Here is a 19603-nt window from a genome sequence, read left to right on the forward strand (position 1 = left end):
ATACAAGTAGGATGAAGGAGGTTGAGTTGGCACGTGTAAAAACTCAAGCATGCATGCTTCAAATGATTCTTCTCATGGTTTTCACAGGTCTACAATCATATATAAGGGGATTTTATGGCCTCTCATTCGTGGCAAATCCTTTTCAATTCCATAGTTTGTTGGCATTAAACAGAAAGGTTGGTACAACAAATATTTTGGAACAGTTGAGTTCGTGAGGACGTGGACTAGTCCTAATTTTTATATACTACCTTTTAAAGACTGGTTATGGGCAGTGCTGCACAAAGTTGTAGACATGTATCTTTTTTTTAGTGAATTGAGGTGTATTGTGGGTGTAGATATCTTCACTAAATTTGTTCTAACATTTTCTTATTGTGAGGAAAAATGAAACACACAAATGACAAATCCAGTTTTGCAAGTCTAAACCCAGTTTCTTACCTAGACTCACCACGTGAAATAGTAACTTTTTTTTTTTGCTTTTGATAGTTTCTTACTTAAATTCGCCACATGTAAAGTATAACTTGTGAATGTCACCAAGTTGATGGGAGTCACAAGTTAAAAACCCACGGGTGATGTCCCTTGCCGTGAGGTCAAAGCTGGGTGTACTCCCAGGTGGGCAACAGGGGCCTCAAGGATTTTACCAACTGGAGGCTAGCCAATGTGCGGTCGGTGATAAGGGATTTTTCCCTTGAAATATCCCAACCCCTCTATTAGGAGGGCGGTTTTCACTAATGCTCCTTAAGATTTAGAATTCATACCCTTTCTAACTATATAACTAATCCCAAGCATCATGTGGCAACTAGTTTTATTATCAACTTGCACAAAAAGCACATGAAAGATAGAGTGTATGGCATCACAATCAGGATCTTAGTGGCCTCACCTTCAAGAACAAATGAAGTAGGTTAAATTTCCATTTTTTTGTCTTTGAAACTCATGTGCATCTTTATTCTAGAGACTGATGCCTAGCTATTTAAATGGGGGATAAACATGAAGTAAATGATAGAATGACACAGTGAGATTTGTGGACCATGGTTTAATATTAGCATGTACAGATAAAGTGATAAGAATGAAAAGGACATAGATCAGTAAACAATAGAAGAAGAATACCAAGGACCAATTGGATTGCTTGCATTAGGGCATCCTAAAATGTATTACATTAATTATCAAATAAATAAAATAACTCTATCCCATAACACTGGTCAACTCCACAAACATGCCTTTTGTATGCAGAGCATCCTTGATCTGAAACATTCAAACAAAGGCATAACTTGAACCTAATATCCAACAAATCAAATATTATAACAAGTATCGCAACAAAGAGAATTTTACATAGCTGAAAACGTAAACTCAAAATTCAAATAAGTTTCAACCTACTTTTACAGTTAGCTTCCTTATAAAGATGTTTATCTTGCCCAAGAAATTATATTATTGGCTTTTGACCACCATAAATTGAAGCAATCTTATTCTTTTACTATATCTTATTTGAACTCGAACTACTTAATGATATCGATATATCCTAAAATAATATCAGTCAAGAACGGGAAAAAGGTTGAAGAGAAATTTCTATACGTCACCCTTATGTCTCACTTTAGCTTTGTGAAATGCCATCCTCTAGGAAAAGGCATGATCAGCCCTTAGACTATTTTAGGTAGCAAAGTCAGTTTCTCTCATCTCTCTTGAACCGAGGTTTCAGCTTCCCTAGTAAATGTGTATTATGCAAATCTTAAGAGGAATCCACCTTCCATCTTTTTTGAGAATGCAAGTTTTTCATGGAATGTTTCACTGCAGTTTGGCGGGTCCCGAATAGCTTTTGGTATAAAGTGCCGTATCTTAAGGAGATTTTTATTGCAAGTTTTATCTAAATGAAAAGTAAATTTCTGTTGTTCGCTTGGAGATGCTTCTTCCTTGTCATATGGCGCTTGCTATGGCTTCAAAGGAACAAAAGGCATCATGAGAACATGAAGACACCTGCAAGGGTCTTGGCACAATCAGCCTTGCGTGAGCTTCGTCAAAGAATCATGTTCAAATGGCCACATATAAAAAATCACTTTCCCCTCCATTTATGAATTATAATTTTATATTGGAAGAGTTACTTCTTGTCATTCCTCGTGTAAATTGCCTTAACAAGTAATATAATACAAAACTGATTATTTATATTAAAAAAAAAAAAAAGAATCCACAAGTGTCAGCCTAACATCCAAGATGGGCAGTAGCCACTAAGAGAAAGGAATAAAGAGAAAATAGGGAGCCCTAAAGGCTTAAAGCTAGCTAGCTTTTGACCTTCTTTACTGGAAAAGGCTTAGCATAAATTTGAGCTGACAACCAATTGGGTTTGTACCGGATATCCAACCCGAACTAAACACCAATTCTCTAGTATGGGCATGAAAAGTACACAACCCAAATAATATTCAAGTCGACCCAAATTGGACTTGAGCAATATGTTAACCGGGATTGGGTTATGATACTCGATCTAGTTTTTTGCAAGGTACTCAACCTGACCCGAGTGTTTTATATGTATTTTTAGTCAAAGTCAAAATTTGAAATCATATGGATTCATGTTTAGGATTCTATTTTCATGAAGCAGGTTATATGTTTCCCCCCGAAACACGCATGTGTGTGTTCTCGGGTCTGAATGAGTGCCACATATGTAATCACGTGAGGCTCATTTCCCCGTGTGTGTTGGCATCACTTAGCATTGGAGTCTGGTGCATTTGCAAAGACTTAAGTACCCTTTCCCACCAATAGTGTCATAAAATGACGTTTCGAGGAAATGACAAAAATGTCATCTCGCCAGAAAGGGTTAAAATTATCATCATTTTCGCTCTAAGGAGTAAACTCCTATGCTTTAACAGGATCTCCTCGCAATATGTCACCCTAAATGTTCTGGATCGCCCTTTGATGATGCACCATGTGCTGTAACAGGAGCTCTGATTGACGATGCACCTTCTGCCATCGTCTGCTATCATCAGAGCACCCTTTGTCGCTTTCTACTATCGTTGGAGCACCTTTTGTTGTCGTTTGCTGTCGTCGGAGCACCCTTTGTCATCGTCGTCATCTATTATCGTCATAGTACCCTTTGTCATCGTCTGTTCGTGAGAAATAGTTGAACTACCAGAAAAACCAACATTTGGTCTATTGTTCATCATGATACTAGGGTGCAAGCGTCAAACTGAGTAGACAGAGAATAACGATTTACAGCAAAGATAATGGTGGCAACGTCAAACTGAGTAGAGTAGCGATTTATAATATAAATCAGATAAGAGAGTAGCGATTTACAATAAAAATCAGATAAGAGAGTAGCGATTTACAGTAGAAATCAATTCAGAGAGTAACGATTTATAATAGAAATCAGATAAGAGAGTAGCGATTTACAGTAGAAATCAGATAAGAGAGTAGCGATTTACAGTAGAAATCAGATAAGAGAGTAGCGATTTACAGTAGAAATCAAATCAGAGAATAGCGATTTACAATAGAAATCAAATTAGAGAGTAGTGATTTACAGTAGAAATCAAATCAGAGAATAGCGATTTACAATAGAAATCAAATCAGAGAGTAGCGATTTACAGTAGAAATCAAATCAGAGAGTAGCTACTGTAAATCACTACTCTTTTATCTGATTTCTAATGTAAATCGCTACTTTCTTATTTGATTTCTATTATAAATCGTTACTCTCTTATCTGATTTCTATTGTAAATCGTTCCTTTTTTATCTAATTTCTACTGTAAATCTCTACTCTCTGATTTGATTTCTACTATAAATTGTTCTTTTCAATAGAGAATAAAAAAAACCACGGTCGCTCAGAGAGAAATCTTATTGCTCTTTTCAATAGTTATAAGAGAGAAAGAAAAGAAAGAATTTATACAAGGCAAGGGAGACAACCCTAAAACTAAACAAGTTGGGTCTGATCCATAAGAAACTGAGTCTCAAACATAAGCTCCCAAAAAAATTCTTTCGGGACCCGCATCGGGGGAACCCCCGGACCCCCCTTTCTGTAAGAGAAAAAACTATGAATCAGGCTCCACAACTCATCAGGCAGGAACGAGAAGGCGGCCATGTGTTGTAACACATGCTAAAAACAAAGGCGAAACGTGCAAATCTATTTACAGGAAGTGGGAGGATATTTTCATCCAACGCATATCTATCTTACGGGAGGATATTTCTGTCAAAAGCATATCTACCTTTTTTATATATTTTTTATTATAAAGTCATCATGGAAAACATTGGCATGTGAATTATCGCGGGTCCCAAGATATTCCTCCGTACACACAAGAACACGCAAATTTGTGTTTCGGGGAGAACACACACCACCCTCTCATGACCAGGCAAAATCCGAACCCGAACTCGAAAATTTGTTATCGGGCAGGTTTGGGTATACCCTGATGGGTCGGGTGCCTAACACGGTGACAGATCTAGCATAAATTAAGACAACAAAATAAATTGAACATCATTTACACTTTTTCTTTCAATAACTAAAAAAAATCACCTCAGCCACTTGCGACCTTATCAGTGTATAAACCCTAGGTCCTTCTTACTCACGACTGAGTACACCCAACTTTGACTTTTCCGCATGAGACATACACCCATGGATTTCAAACATGTGATATATTTTCAGCTAGTCACCCCTACCATATGAAACAGAGCCCTCGTGGGCAAAAGATATTGCCGAAGTCAAAGCAGTTCAAGACCGAGCCAAGTCAAATGGAACCAAACCAAACAATTTTTTTATGACGATCAACCCTCACCAAAGCAAGGAAAACCCTGGGTGGGATCCCACGACCACCTTGCCTTACTTGGCCCACCTCTGAAAGATACGGACACACCCCGTGTGCCAGTGAGGTTTGATCTGGTGCCTTCATCTCAGCACTCTCACAACCACCCCGCCAGCTAGCTAGGCAGGTGACCAAACATGAAATTCATTAATACTGATAATGATAATGACAACAAAGATATTATTGTTGTTGTTGTTGCAATTTCAAGTTCACATTTAGAAAAATCAGTTATTTAGGTTTTCCCATAAATGTATACTTGTTCCAAATGGTCCAGCATTTGTCTAGAGACAAGAAAGACCCTCTCTGTGCTAGACTTCCCAGCCCAAAATTTTCATTGTAGGGTTGTTATCCATCATCGAGAAAAATAAAAAAAATCCGAATTTTTCATACTCTTGTATACATGGAATTAAGTCTTTGTTGTCCTGGACCAACAATACAACAAAGCAAGGAGGAAAGAGAAATAAATCAAGCAAAAAAAGGACTGACTGTTGGGACATCGCTGTCAAGAAGGAACAAAAGGCAAAAGTTTAAAATATGGAGAGCTTGTCATAGGAATCACGAACACCAAAAAGCAATGACATACAATAATTGATTTGACCTGCTCTGAGCATTTTTGCATACGGGTGCATGGCAGGCGAAACCCTTAAAATGCACATCATGCACATCAATAAAAACAGAACTCAACAGACTAAAGCACACCCACTCACATGCTCTCTCTCTCTCTCAAATGGGTCAGACTCAGGCCGGATCTAAGCAATACTGAGTCTGGCCTAATGGGATTCGGATTTGGAGTTGGGAGCTAAAACCAAATCTGGACCTGACTAGCTTAAAATCTGACATTAATACATATTCGGATTCAAATTTTAAAAGGATTCGGATCGTAGTCAGGCTAGGAATCGAATTTGGGGTTGGATGGAATCAACTAAAAGCAAATATGGATCTGACTAGCTTAAAATCCGACATTCAAACATATTCATGAATGGGATTCAGATGCAAAACTCAATACCAAGTCTTGGTCTAATGATTAATCAGATCCAACTTTGGCTACTGGATCTGACTAATCAGACTCAGATTCAGGTCGGATGTCAGATAATATCATACCTGTTGACATCCTTATCTCTCTCTCTCTCTCTCTCTCTCTCTCTCTCTCTCTCTCTCTCTCTCTCTCTCTCTCTCTCTCTCTCTCTCTCTCTCTCTCTCTTCGTTGGGAAGGGAGTCATGGGATTTCTCGGCCAGCTGCAAAACTTGTGTTTTTAAAACCTCCCTACCAGCCTTAACCACACGCAGCCCGTGACTAACGAATTTCTTTCCTTTAAATTTGCTTTCTTTTTTAGTTTTCTACAACCTTCCGGTGGTTGTGCGATGGATTCTCAATGTGTTTCCCCGTGCACCTTTCCTCTCCCATTAATTCATTCATTCACTTTCCAGTGGGCATTTGCACCAACAAATCTTACCAGCACTCCCCCACGCGACCACCCTGCCTTAATTGATATATCACTCAAGACTCGCTATTTCAAAATATTTGGTGGTATTGAAGGCACGAGTCTATATAGAACTATTGAGCTGGAAATCATAGTTTCAAGCCTTATCGATTCAATCTGACAACATAGATGTGTTCAAGATGGTTTTCCTAAGTATCAAATCTTGGATCATGCATGTTATTCCAATCCAAAAATGATTTTTTGAGTCATGAGATTTAGTGAATTGTGAACAGTTATTTTGTGAAACTTTTTAAAAACCTGCTAAAGTGTCACAATAATATGATTCAAAACTCATTTCCCACCAAACAAACCTTGTAGATCATATCCACAAGATCATATAGTTCGGTGACACACAACAATAATAGGACAGGATGGTAACCATACAAAGTTCATTTAAAAGCTAAAATGTACAGAAATACGGACATGTTACTGTTGTAGTTGTTATCTTAAAAGAGACTTATATTGGCATTTGCACCCATTGTCCAATTATAAGGGAGGACGTTCAAAGGCCTGTAGGGTAGGGCTCCTAACTATAGAATAAATTTACCAAGAAGCCCATGTGAAAGAAACGACAGAAATGGCCTTGAAGTTGGGGAGGGGGTGTTTTTATCATTTTATGGAAGGTCTGTGCTGCAGGCCATGGTGGTACCACAATCTTCGTTTGGAGCAAAGCGAGGTGGAGACGAGACCACCTTGTTTTCTTCTTGAGAAGATTCAAAAAATGTTGAGATGCCAAGAAAATTTTCCACAACTTATGGAAGACTAGCGTTGTTTTCTAAGAGTGCGTCCAAGTCTAGTGCAACCTGGGTCCCAACCAAATTAACCCGACCCGTTAACACCCCTACTAACAACCATCCATTCGGCATATATAAATAAGTAAAAGCTAAAAAGGTACAATAGAAAAGGCATCACATTATATGCAGCGACTTGCCTAACAGCCATCCATCTTGGCATTTCTTGCGATGAGTGTGTGTTGTCCATCTCGATAAATGTTGATATGGAAGGTCAACAGTAGTGGAACTGCATGTTAAGCATGCAGAGCCATGGGATAAAAAATGGCCTCAATACAAAAATATTTAACATTATAAAAAATATTTCTATTAATGTAAAAAAAACAAAAAAAATGTTTTATCGTGTTAATATTACAATGTCTCATTGTTTAACATAATAAGAATTTGAACATATCGCGATATTTTTGCCATATCGCCGATATTTGTAGCGGCTTCGGACTTGGGACTTACTTCCATGGCACTTCGTAATCTCCACAGGCAGTACCTGACAAAAGAAGCTTAACTCTCTGGCAACGTTACCCAAAAAGAAAAAAGAAAAGATAAAAAAAAAGCAGGGCAAGTGAAGTTGTGGGTGAACCTTAGGGATGGGAGTCGACTGGGGCGGAGCGCAGTGGCGTAGCTAGGATTCATGTGTGTGTGTGTGGTTGGGGGAAACTGGTTTGATAGTTGGGGGTTCGGGGGCAGCGCCCCAAAAAAAAAAATTTTTTGAGATAAAATAAAAAATGACTACAATTATTAATAAAAATCTATTTCATATGAACAAATCAAACTATTTGCTGCAGTCAGGGCTGGGCTAGGACTTGGCTACAAAAATGGATAAAAATCTATTTCATATGGAATCGGGGCTGGGTTAGGACTGGGCTTTTAAAAAATAATAATAATAATAACTGTTTCGGGAGGCAGCCCCCCCTAGCTCCGCCTATGGCAGGGCGGGGTGGGGTACAAGGTCTCCACTCCCACCCCGTCTTAAAATTCTGCCCTCTATCACCGCCTCCATCCCGCACGGGTTTTGGTTTTAGCCTCCATCCCCGTTTCATGTTCAACATCTTCGGTTCAAACCGAGGGTAGGACCCTGTTTCCCCTCAATCCACTGCCATCCCTAAATAAGGATGGGGCAGGGCAAGGTGGGGATTGGAAACTGGGACGGGGCGGGGAGGAAAAAAGCATAAGTCCATCTCTGCCACCATCCCCGCACAGGTTTTGATTTTAACCTCCATCCCTGCCTCTATATATCCGTTTCATCCATTCTAGGTTCAAACACCCCCGGTTTTTCCCGGTTCACTGCCATCCCTACTGAACCTGTGAATGTTAAAAAATAGTTCACCCCCTTCAAAGGATGATGTCATGCAACATCACTGCCATCTCTCTGTCATTTTTTTTAACTACGAGGAGTCGTTTTCACCAGGCCCATCACTATCATTTCCTCAATAATGTGTCTTTGCTTCTTTCAAAAAAACTAAAAAATAATAATTTGTGTTTTTACATGTAATATTCTTTTCCTAGATTAAAAATTATTTGGTATCCCTCCTCTTTCCCAGTACTTTCTTATTTCAATTTGGATTGAATTGACATTGACATTGACATGGTACTCTTGGTAGGGGTGGCAAAATCTGACACGACCTGCCAACCTGACCTGCCAACCCGACCCGCCAACTGGGTTCGGGTTTGGCTTAAACGGGTTAGCATCGTAAACGGGTCGGCCCGCCTAACCCATTTATTAAACAGGTCGGGTTCGTGTTAGGGGTATGCCAACCCGTCAACCCGGTAGACCCGTTTAATAAATGGGTTAGGCAGGCGGGTCAGACCCGGTTGACCCGTTTAATAAACGGGTTAGGCAGGCAGGTCAACCCGTTTACCCGAATCTGACCCGCCAACCTGTTTACCCGAACCCGACCCGCCAACCCATTTACCCGACCCAACCCGTTTATTAAATGGGTTAACTGTGTCTTGTCGGATTACCCGTTTAATAAATGGGTCGGGTTCGTGTTGAGGTATGCTGACCCACCAACCTGACCCGATTGCCACCCCTAGCTCTTGGTGCTCATGCATCTTGAACAAGAAGAAAAGGTGTTTACCAAAGACTCACTATGTCACAAAGATTCGTGGGACGGATGGATGATGCACCTATAAATCCTAAGCGGGATCAAGGTTGCTAAGAAGGCAAAACGGAAAGTGAAAATGCTGACAATATGCATGAAGAATATTAATTATAAGTTTACATAACTTTACTTTTTTACTAATATATGATTACAACTAAAATATGCAACAAAATTTTTGAATAACACATATCTCAATTTTTTATTGAAAAAAAAAATCCTTATTTAAGAAAAACTTGTAAGAAATGTATGGAAACATGTGTCACAGATAGGAGAAATGGGTTTCTTATATAAAGTAAGTTGATGTAAAACAGGTTTCTCACTTGATGGGGAACAATTTCAGAAACACGCACAAGCTAAGTCACATAGACTCGACTAAAAGCTTGACGCACCCACGTCACCCGTACCCGACACGGGTGTATACACAGGTGCAACTTCGAACACGGGGTGGACATGGTCAACTAAGTGTCAGACTCGGTCAACATATCGGGGATGAGTCCATCCACATTTTAGACTCAGTCAACTTTGATCGAGTCTATTTTTGTTTATTTATTTTGGTAAGTTTGTGTTGTTACTTCAATAGAATTACTTTTTTATTTTTGCTTTAAAATTTTAATCTTATTATTGTTATATATATATATATATATATATATATATAGTCGTGTTCCTGTGTCCAAAATTTTTGAAATTGCTCTGCACCTGTGTCGCACCCGTACCCGTACTTGTACCCGTACCCGCACCCATGTGACATAGCGCACAAGGTTTCTGGTTTCATAAATGATTTTCCAAGAAACAAGTTTACCGCATGTATACAGAGTTTCTGGTTACCTTGCGCCGGATTCAGATAAGGTGAGTTGTAAGAAGAAGAATAAAGAAAGAACAAAGGATGATTGAGTTGGATAATTAGGATCCATATCATGTCATTGGGTTTTAGAGTTTTCAAATTTTGTTTGTATTTAGATCTTATCCAAGATCCAAACGTAGGATTAGGGTTTTACTTGCCTATAAATATTTGCTATGCAAGATTTGTAGTTAGATTGAATGGTGATTGAACTCTTATTATTTTTCTTTAATTTATGAATTTGAATTGTGAATTTTTATTGATTCTTGTTCCCTAGCATAGTTTTGCATAGTAATTCCCCATGATCTCGGGTCATGAGGTTCCATCACTTGATGACATGAGATATGAGTTCAACTCAAAAGTTCGAAAAAAAATTCACGAGGACACTGAATTTTTAATTTTAATTAAAAAATATTTTTATAATTTAATATTTAAAAATGGTTTTTTGAAATATCATTAAAATAATTAAATATTATTCAAAATATTAAAGAAGGCCACCAGAGTCCACGTATCCAAGCGTGTCCACATGTCACCAGGGACACGAGGCCAAAATGGCGTCCTAAGAGTTAATGGTTTCGCATGCATTTAACAGAAGGTAGATATGAAAGAGTTATTGGCCTCCTCTATTTGTAGATGCACGTCTAGCTTGTTATGTTTCACTAAGAAGTCTCATGATAATAATTAACGAGGATCCTCGGATATCTCATCTCCTATATATGCACCGCCAATCACGTGGCAGCATTCTATATATGGGTCCTACAGCCACAGAAAGCTGGCTCCACTAAATTAATGCCACCATGTGATTGGTTCTGCACATATAAGCAATGAGTTAAGACATCAGTTCATGATGAGAGGGCCAACCAGTCATGGAAATTCTACTTCACAGCGATACAGCCATTGCAATCATGGACTTTCAAATAAATGGGATTGGTATAGAAATGGAGTGGCTCACCTCACATTCATGAATTGTGACTAGCTAGTATGATTTGTAATATACAAGGATTAATCCTAAGCCACTATTTGGAAAGACTTCTTTAGTTAAGGGTTTATTTATCATGAGTCTTTTTTTGGTTGCTTCAGGTTGTGAGCCTGTTGGGTAACCCAAGTATGATGCCATTCTCTGCTTGGTCTAGCCAAGTCACTCCTTAAACTGTAGCAAAAAAATACATAAGTACATTGAGGAATCAGTTTTGGGGGGATTTCAATATTAGATGGAAGAATGTAATTTTTCCAGGGGGCCGGAGTGTTAATCGCACAACACCTTGGTCATCGTCGGGGTGAATGAAAGTTTGTGTGGAGAGTCTGGTGGCTGTCAGCATGGAGGTTGACACAGGTTAGAGCGTAATGAGAGAATTTTGGGGTGAAAGAAGCAAAGCCTTGAACATATATTATTCTTGTTGAAAGTTGAAGTGACAAAAAGGGTAAAACAGAAATGGCCAGATATGGATTTTCAGTAGCTGGGCTCTAGAAGAATTCTGTTGTAGTGGATCATGGCTTGTTTCAGGGGGTCATTCACGTCTGGTTTGTTCTGAGCAGGAATGCGCTGATGTTAAAGCTTTGCCCTACAATCTATGGATGTGTGCGTGTGTGTGTGGGTTGCATTGGTTATGCGGTGGAAGGAATTTCAGACTTGTCATCTGGATGATGATTTTCTATCTAGATTCAGGCGATTGAATCTCCTTTTCAGGGGAGTTGATGCCTGATTGTTTGGATCTTCTTCAGATTGCTCTACTTTCTAAATCTTCTTAGCAGATTAGCCTTCTTTTTTTCTGTTTTTCAAAAAAATGATCATTGAAGGGGGTTCTATCCTAGCCTGCTATAGTGCGATTTCTGCAACAGCTACGTCAATAGATTGAGATGCTCCTGTACGTGTCCATGGTTGGTGTATGGCGTGGATGGGTTCTTTGTCCAAGGTGATGTTTTTTGCTTGTAAGGGATCTTCAGATGTGCGGATTTCTACTCCCGATTGATACAGAAATGGCTATTGATGGTTGGGGGGGTTTATTTTTTATAGTTTTTGCCCCAATGCTTTTATGTTCTAATGATATCTTTCTGTTTATTCCATATTTCTATTGTATTTGGCTTACCAAATGACATCTCATCGTTTGGGTATGCCTCGTATCTTTGTTATCTATCTATCAATGATAGTTTTCTTTAAAAAAAAAATTATCTGCTTTTTATTCCAAAAAAAAAACTTTTGAGTTTTTTTTTTTGTCTTTTCTTTTAACAACCTTTTTTCAACGTGATAGCTGCAACCAAAACAGGTTAACTAATGCAATGCATGTTAATATATAGATGCATATAGATACCATATTGAAACAAAAGGGATGTTTTCCTATCACGTGAAACTTGGCCAAATTCATGGTTTCCAACACCACTTTCTACTAGTGGATATGTCATGTGTGATCCCTTCTCCATCTGAGCCTTTCGTTACAAGTATCAATATACTGGACCATTAATGATGAATGACCCACTTGCTATAGGTAGGTTGGCTTAACAGCACTCATGCTAATCCTCAGTTTTTTTGGTAAAAGATTCATGTTACAAAAATATTTGAAAGCTATAGTTCCAGCTTCTGATTTTTAAACAAAGCATTTCCATGTCTTATCCCTAGGGGAATAATTTTAGTGACAACATTAACCTCCTTTTCCTCCAAAGGTAGTATCTCAACGATGGCAAGTTTCAGAAGTCAGTGGCACTTTCATGACATCATCTACCTGCCTTCCTTGGTGGTATGTCTACGTGAAAAGGAAACACAAACAAGGATATTAAGGTCATTTTGCATAAGGCGGATTGATAAACATTAGGACAAGATGCTGATTAACACACAATTATAAACTTGAACCCCCCAAAATCATCCGGGGCAGAGCTTTCATGTTGGGAAGAGATGAAAGCACATATTCTATATACCCTCATTCCCAAATATATAATAATGTGAAGAGGAGGAGGGGTGGAAAAAATTCTCTCTCCTGTTGTATATATTTATTGTTTGTCTCACACAAATGATCGAATTTCTAAGCAAAAACCCGTCAATGCAGGGAATACTTGTTCATGGTGGCCTTTTAATTATTGTCTTGTGTCTCCTCCTCTTCCTCTGTCCTTGCAGAGCTATGTGAGATGGCCAGAAACTCGCCGATTTTCTGGCAACCCGTTGGCGATCCGGTAAACCATCTAAATCTCTAGAGTAGGGAAGAGAGAGAAAGAGAGGATGAAGAGTGCTGAGCAGCAAAGTGGGAGCACTAGCGATACTAAGATGGATCCTCCATTGACACCACGAAAAAGATCTGCAGAATCCGATGAAGAAAACAGCGCATCGAAGAAGAGCTCGGAGCTGGACGAGCCCAACGGAGGAAGAACCAGTTCAGGCACCGGAACCAGCTCAGTTAGGCAGTATATCCGATCAAAAATGCCTAGATTGAGGTGGACTCCCGAACTCCATCTTTGCTTTGTCCATGCTGTAGAGAGGCTTGGTGGTCAAGACAGTAAGTGCAGTTCTAATGGTGCATTACTTTGGTTTTATTATTGTGCTCACTTCATTTATGCATTTTTATCTATTTATTAATTTGTTTGATTTTGTTTTTTGTGATTTTAGGAGCTACACCCAAATTGGTTCTTCAATTGATGAAAGTCAAAGGTCTCAGTATTTCACATGTTAAGAGCCATCTGCAGGTAATAAAAATGATGATGATAGTAATAATAATGATAACACCACCAACAAAACAATATAGAGGTATTCTTTTACGAAGATGACGATTTGTTCAAGTGGTGGTACTTATTTTTGGGTTTCACTCGTTTTTCTGCATCCAGATGTATAGAAGCAAGAAGATTGATGATTCTGGGCAAGGTGAGAAAAAAAAAACCCTAATTCTGTCCTCCTGTAAGTTCACCAATATATATAGCAGACTAAAAATAATAAAAAGTGAATGATATACGATTTATTCCTTGCGATAAAGGGTCTAGGGAGAACGTAATTAAGACGTCGAATTCTGAATGTAATAAATTTTGGGTTCTAACCTTCGTTGGACCTTCACCATCAATTTTAGACTTTGTTTCCCGTGCTTCTTAATTTGTTTTGACTTCAAGTCTAATGTTTGAAGGGTTTGTATATTCACTAGGGTTTCTTATAGTGTAATTAAAGATCGGGTTTGCTTTAATTTATTTTGGTTTTCTTCAAATGGAAAATGAATTTGGGGTTTCTTTGGTTTGGACTCTTTGTATGCAAACAAACTTTGTGTTTCCCTTAATTTTCTCTATGCTTTGAATGTTGTGAATTTTGGAACTTTGGAACTTTATTTTATTTTAAAATGTTTTCTTTCTTGTCATTGCAGTGATGAGCCAGGGGGACAGGGATAGGGATCACAATAGGATGCGGATGGGAGGAGACCATGTCTCTGAGATGTACTATGCAAGAAGGGGAGGTTGGCAAGATTTTAGAATGGACAAGAATGGGCTTTTTGTAGCAGGCAAGCAGTCGGCCGACCACCTCTATAGCCTTTTGCAGCAGCAGCCCTATGATCTGAAATCGGGTTTCAGGTATATACTAATTGACAAGAGTCGATCTGTTCCCAACTTCCCATATACATGCAATCGATATCTTTAGTGCTTTGTCTCAAATGAGAATGGCCAAATCAAGGTTGCACCTGCAACTCTCTCTCTCTCTCTCTCTCTCTCTCTCTCTCTCTCTCTCTCTCTCTCTCTCTCTCTCTCTCTCTCTCTCTCTGGGGCCTTCAACTTGCTTCATTTTCCGGTAGTAAAACACCTCATCTTTTCACCTCTCTCTCTCTCTCTCTCTCTCTCTCTCTCTCTCTCTCTCTCTCTCTCTCTCTCTCTCTCTCTCTCTCTCTCTCTCTCTCTCTCTCTTGCAGCAAAACGCCTATATTTTCATCTCTCTATCTCTCTAACCAAAGTTTTTTTCTCTGTTGGTGTTGATAGAATCCAGGACTGGATTTTCAGACCTTACGCCGGGCAGCCTGTTCATACAAGATCAGCGAGCCTACAGACAACAAGGGAGCAACAGCACGGACCACCACCACCACCACCTCCTTCTCATGCCTTCCATCCTGACTACGTCTTTAGAAACCCTATCAGGACCGTCCCCCACTATTTCTCTGATAAGGACTCCATCTCCGCAGATGGGTCTATCAAAATCAGTCAGTTGCTCCAAGACAGAAGGTACCCATCTTTACACAAGGAGTTGCACGAGTACTACAGGCAAGAAGCACCAAGAGACCAAAACCTAGAGAGAAGAAACCCTCTCAATTTTGATTTGAATCCGATCTCTCATTCTCTATCTAGACAACCGCCCAACTCTCTATCAACCTCCACCTTTCTCACTCCAAATCTGCTCCTTGAGGTATATCTCAAATCAACTCTACAACACCAAGAAATAGGGCTGGGAAACGAGATGAGCTGCTCATAGATCAGCTTCTGTTCGGCTCTTGAAGAGCTTGTTCTAACTCATGAAATAGGCTCAGCAAGCCGAACAAGCTGAACACGGATAATGGGTACACAGTTCAGCTCAGCTTGTAATGATCTTGTTAACTAGTAATGAATATATTTTACATATATTTTATACCATAAAGAGTAGATAGTTGAAGTGTATGGCTTGCAAGCAATAAGCATAGAATTAGAATTGATCTATTGCTTACAACTTTGAAATGATGCAGTTATTTTATAAATGAGCCAGCTTGAGCTTCTATCAATAGGTTTAGAGTTTAAATTCTACTATAGTTTAAATTCTACTGTTTTTTATTTTAAATGAACCAGCTCAAGCTCAGCTCATTTAAGTTTGTTTAGCCATGAGCTTGGCAGGCTCGCCGCAAAAAATGAGCCAAGCTTGAACACCCTCTGTTTGGTTAGTTCAGTTCGATTACCAGCCCTACCAAGAAATCTATATCTTCAATATTGATTACTAAGATATTCTCTCGATTTCTTCTCTTTTGCTCCAATGATTTGTTGCAACTGAATCAGAGACCGGTCAAGGGCGTCGAAGAAGAGAAGAATGGGCTAAAAGAGAAGAGAAAGGTGGAAAAGGAACCCAATTTGCAGCTAACACTAAGCAGAAGTTCGGGAGATGAAGAGAATGAGAACAACCAGCAAGATGGTTCTCTTGAGAATGAAGAAGAAGAGATGGGCAACACATTATCACTCTCCTTATTCTCATCTTCATCTCCCTCCTCCAAGAAACAAGCACAAAGCAATAAAGACACCATGAAATCTGGTTTCCATTTCTTACAGACAGAAAAGAACAGCAAGCAGCAGGCCGCCGGGATGCTGAGTACTTTGGATCTGACCATGTCGATTGGAGCATTGGAGTGAGATCTTACAGTACTTGTTTCAATGGCCTGAAATGAATCTTTTTCTCTTGTATTTCCAAAATAAGGTAAAGGTTTGCGAGTGTATGCTTTTGATCTTTCTTCATTACATATGGTGCCTTTTGATCTTCCATCATTAGCAAACCCTAGAGAAAAAAATCTCTCTCTTGAGAGGTCTCGAAAACATCATGATGTGGTGAAAGCCTATATGCAAATCTGGATGATCATAATATGGTTTAACTTAGAATGCTGATCCTTTCAACCTGGAAACTACATTAATTTTATGAGGTCATTGTTTATTCAGCTCCACTACTGCTGACCATGCATCTGAACATTTCTCAAGATGGAAACCACACCCATCTCAAGAAATACCAAGATGGATGGCTGTCAGTCAGGTTGCTGCATGCCCACCACGCAGCGATGCTGTATATAATGGGAGCATTAATTTCATTCATAATGTATAAAATGAAAAGGACGAACTGGTGGCCGCATGTGTGTGCCTATGTGCTTGTGTGCAAGTGTGCGTGTGCATGTGTGTGTGCGTGTGTATGAGAGAGAGAGAGAGAGAGAGAGAGGACTTTCGAGGGGTTCTATTGAATTTTATTTAGGAAACTATATAAGCTAATTCCATTTATTGGTTCATACTTAGGACCAATACTTGAAATCATTGTGATGCTTCTATCGAAATGCATAGAGCTTGCTGGGTTTCACCTTATACTGAGATTTTATTTAAGATTTGATTATTTGGTATTTGAGAGGGTAGGGTAATGGCACTTTCAGTTTTCACGACACATACACATATACTTAATTTTGATTCACATATTTGGGTTGTGGACTTGTATCATGGCAAGATAGATGGACTGTTTTTAGACTGAAAAATATAAAAATGGCCAATTAAGCTGCAGCTAAACCATCAACATATTTTGGAAAGTTTGTTGTAGCTTTGTTTTTTGCGAGTTTAAGAGTGCATGAAATTTGATTTTAATACTATTAGAAGTAAAAAACACATCGATATTCTTTGAAAAAAATGGTTTGTTTAAATTTGGTTTTTTCTGCACAAAGATTCCTAATATGCTTCATAAAAGATAACAAAAAAAAAAAGTAGCTTTGAATTTGGAGGAATTGTATCAGTTGTTTTTATAGGCAAGCTGGGGTTAGGCAGACCCCACCAGTTATACAACCGTACCACTGGGCTTTGAACTTGCAACGTCCCCAACACTAAGTAACGTGCACTAACTGCTCCTACAGATAAGGAGAGCCCTCGTTGGTTCAGTTGGTTTATCTATGCTAGCTTGGTAAATCATTATAGATGAAAGCCACTCAGCCCACTCATCTTTTTTTCTAAAGAAAACATTCATTGCATAAATTCATCAATTACATCTCAGGCTTTGGGGAGGAGATTTTTTTTTTGAAAGAAAGGCTTATGGAGACGAGATGTGACCCTGAAAGCACACATGAAACAGGACAATAAAACAGAAAAGCTACAAATATGATTTCAGCCATTACATTCATCATACTAAAAGCGTCGATCCTTGATATCCCAATCCAATTCAAATCAGATTCAGGCCATTTAAGCGGGTATATATGTGCCTAAGCTCCCATTGAATTGTGTTAGGGATAAGACTACCCTTATTATTGGAGCTACCATTAAAGGTCATGTTATTTCTCTCGAGCCATATTGTCCTCCATGCTAACAACAGCCAACATCGCCATACAAATACCCATCTTAGACCTTTTCTTTGAAAATCCCTTGCCAAAAAGCATGTCTGTACATTATTGGTGATTTTCCAACAATCGACCAAACTCCCCCACACCAATTGCCTAAGTTCATTAATATATATACAATCTTTGAAAAGATGCGTCAAAGATTCTACATTGGCTCCCTTTAAGAAGACAGTAGACTGCGTCGGGACATAATGCCCGATAACATGATTTCACTTTGAAACCCGTCTCAAGGTAATTTCAAAGCAATCCAGTTCTCAGTCTCCCCAAATCTGATATGGGAAAGAAGATTCAATAGGTTTTGTTTCTTACCAAGTGCTGCTGTAGATGGATTCCTGATCAATACTCAAACCTTCTTAGGCCTGACCACATTGTGGCAACCCAACGATTAGTTCCAATTACCATGTGAAAGAGATTGGAAAACCTCACTCTCAAGGCTTAATCCTCCACCCATAAGTCCCACCAAAAGCCCATAGAACAACCATCCCTTAAAGCCACTCTTGAGTATTCCAAGAAGATCGGTAAAACCAAGATGAATCCCTTCCAAAACCCATACCAATTTTTTCATATTGAATTTTGAATCCATTGCCAAGGACATCCTTGAAGGAGAGAGGCTTCATCATCATCATCATCATCATCATCATATGCAGATGAGATTTATGTTTCGGGATCGAAAGAGTTTTCATGTCACATTTTTGGTAATTTTTCGAGAGAACATGAAAAATAAATAAAAAACCAAAATAAAGGAACAAAATGGTGTTTGTGTGGGTGGATACATGGACTTTCCAAGCTTGAATAAGGATGTCAACAAATCAGATTTTATCTGATATCCGACCAAATTCAATTTGATTTAGTTGCATTTGTTAAGCTAAAACCATATCCAATTATAATCGGATGCATATATGGTTTTGATTTTTTTTGCTACCAAATATGAAAAATATCCGAATTTGATTGATATCCAGATCGATTTACATTTAAAAAAAATTCACCATCCAAATCTGAATTCAAACTGTTTAGCCAACATCAGATTAGTTGAATATGATGTTGGCCACATCCGATCTGAATCTGAACCGTTTACATGCCTAAGCTTGAAGATATGCTTGTATGCTTGTAAGCCAATGAATGCTAAGATCTTTGAAAATCAAAGTATCAAGATTGTTAGTCCCAAGTGGTTTGGTGCAGTGGAGGGGGCCTTGTCCACTAGACAGGTGGTCAGGGTTTCATTCCCATAAGTGTCAAACCCCTTGTGTTAAACGAGGGCAAAGGATAAGCCCTTGCTCAATCTAAGCCAGGTGACTCCTTGTGGGGAATTGAAGGGGTGCACCACGGGTTTATCCGATCAAGAAAGTGACCCTATGTACATTAGTTTTAGCCAGCGCAGCTAAGTACCATATTTTGACAGCACGTGAAAATGGTGTTTTCATCTTAATGCAAGGCTCCCAAACAGAGCCTATATATTGTGGCATTGAGGATGGAGTTACCAAAAATATCCTACGGTGAAGGGTGTTGAATTGTGGTGTTGGGGATGCCAACTCCATTCCCATTTCCATGTTTTGGCAAAGAAAACCACTGCTCCCAAACAGCAGAAAGTA

At 39.0% G+C, this 19603-nt stretch overlaps 1 protein-coding gene across 1 annotated transcript; it reads left to right on the forward strand.

The window, feature by feature from the left end:
* The first annotated feature begins 12953 nt into the window (after positions 1–12953).
* On the forward strand, positions 12954–16420 carry LOC149843823 (uncharacterized). The gene is made up of 6 exons (XM_090001947.1): positions 12954–13457; positions 13568–13644; positions 13783–13819; positions 14304–14508; positions 14908–15328; positions 15946–16420. Exons 1-6 carry the CDS (start codon positions 13184–13186, stop codon positions 16291–16293), a joined length of 1362 nt encoding a protein of 453 aa, XP_089858073.1. The 5' UTR covers positions 12954–13183; the 3' UTR covers positions 16294–16420.
* The last annotated feature ends 3183 nt before the right edge of the window (positions 16421–19603 follow it).

This window comes from Nuphar pumila, chromosome 3, assembly GCF_984573655.1.
Source record: "Nuphar pumila chromosome 3, dmNupPumi1.hap1.1, whole genome shotgun sequence".
NCBI classification, from domain to species: domain Eukaryota; kingdom Viridiplantae; phylum Streptophyta; class Magnoliopsida; order Nymphaeales; family Nymphaeaceae; genus Nuphar; species Nuphar pumila.

What these genes read in the sequence shown, in the direction of transcription:
- LOC149843823 (XM_090001947.1), top strand. Translation starts at nt 13,184, where the DNA reads ATGAAGAGTGCTGAGCAGCAAAGTGGGAGCACTAGCGATACTAAGATG. An exon ending in GAGGCTTGGTGGTCAAGACA is followed by an intron (nt 13,458 to 13,567) that starts GTAAGTGCAGTT and finishes TTGTGATTTTAG; the next exon opens with GAGCTACACCCAAATTGGTT. An exon ending in GATCTGAAATCGGGTTTCAG is followed by an intron (nt 14,509 to 14,907) that starts GTATATACTAAT and finishes TGGTGTTGATAG; the next exon opens with AATCCAGGACTGGATTTTCA.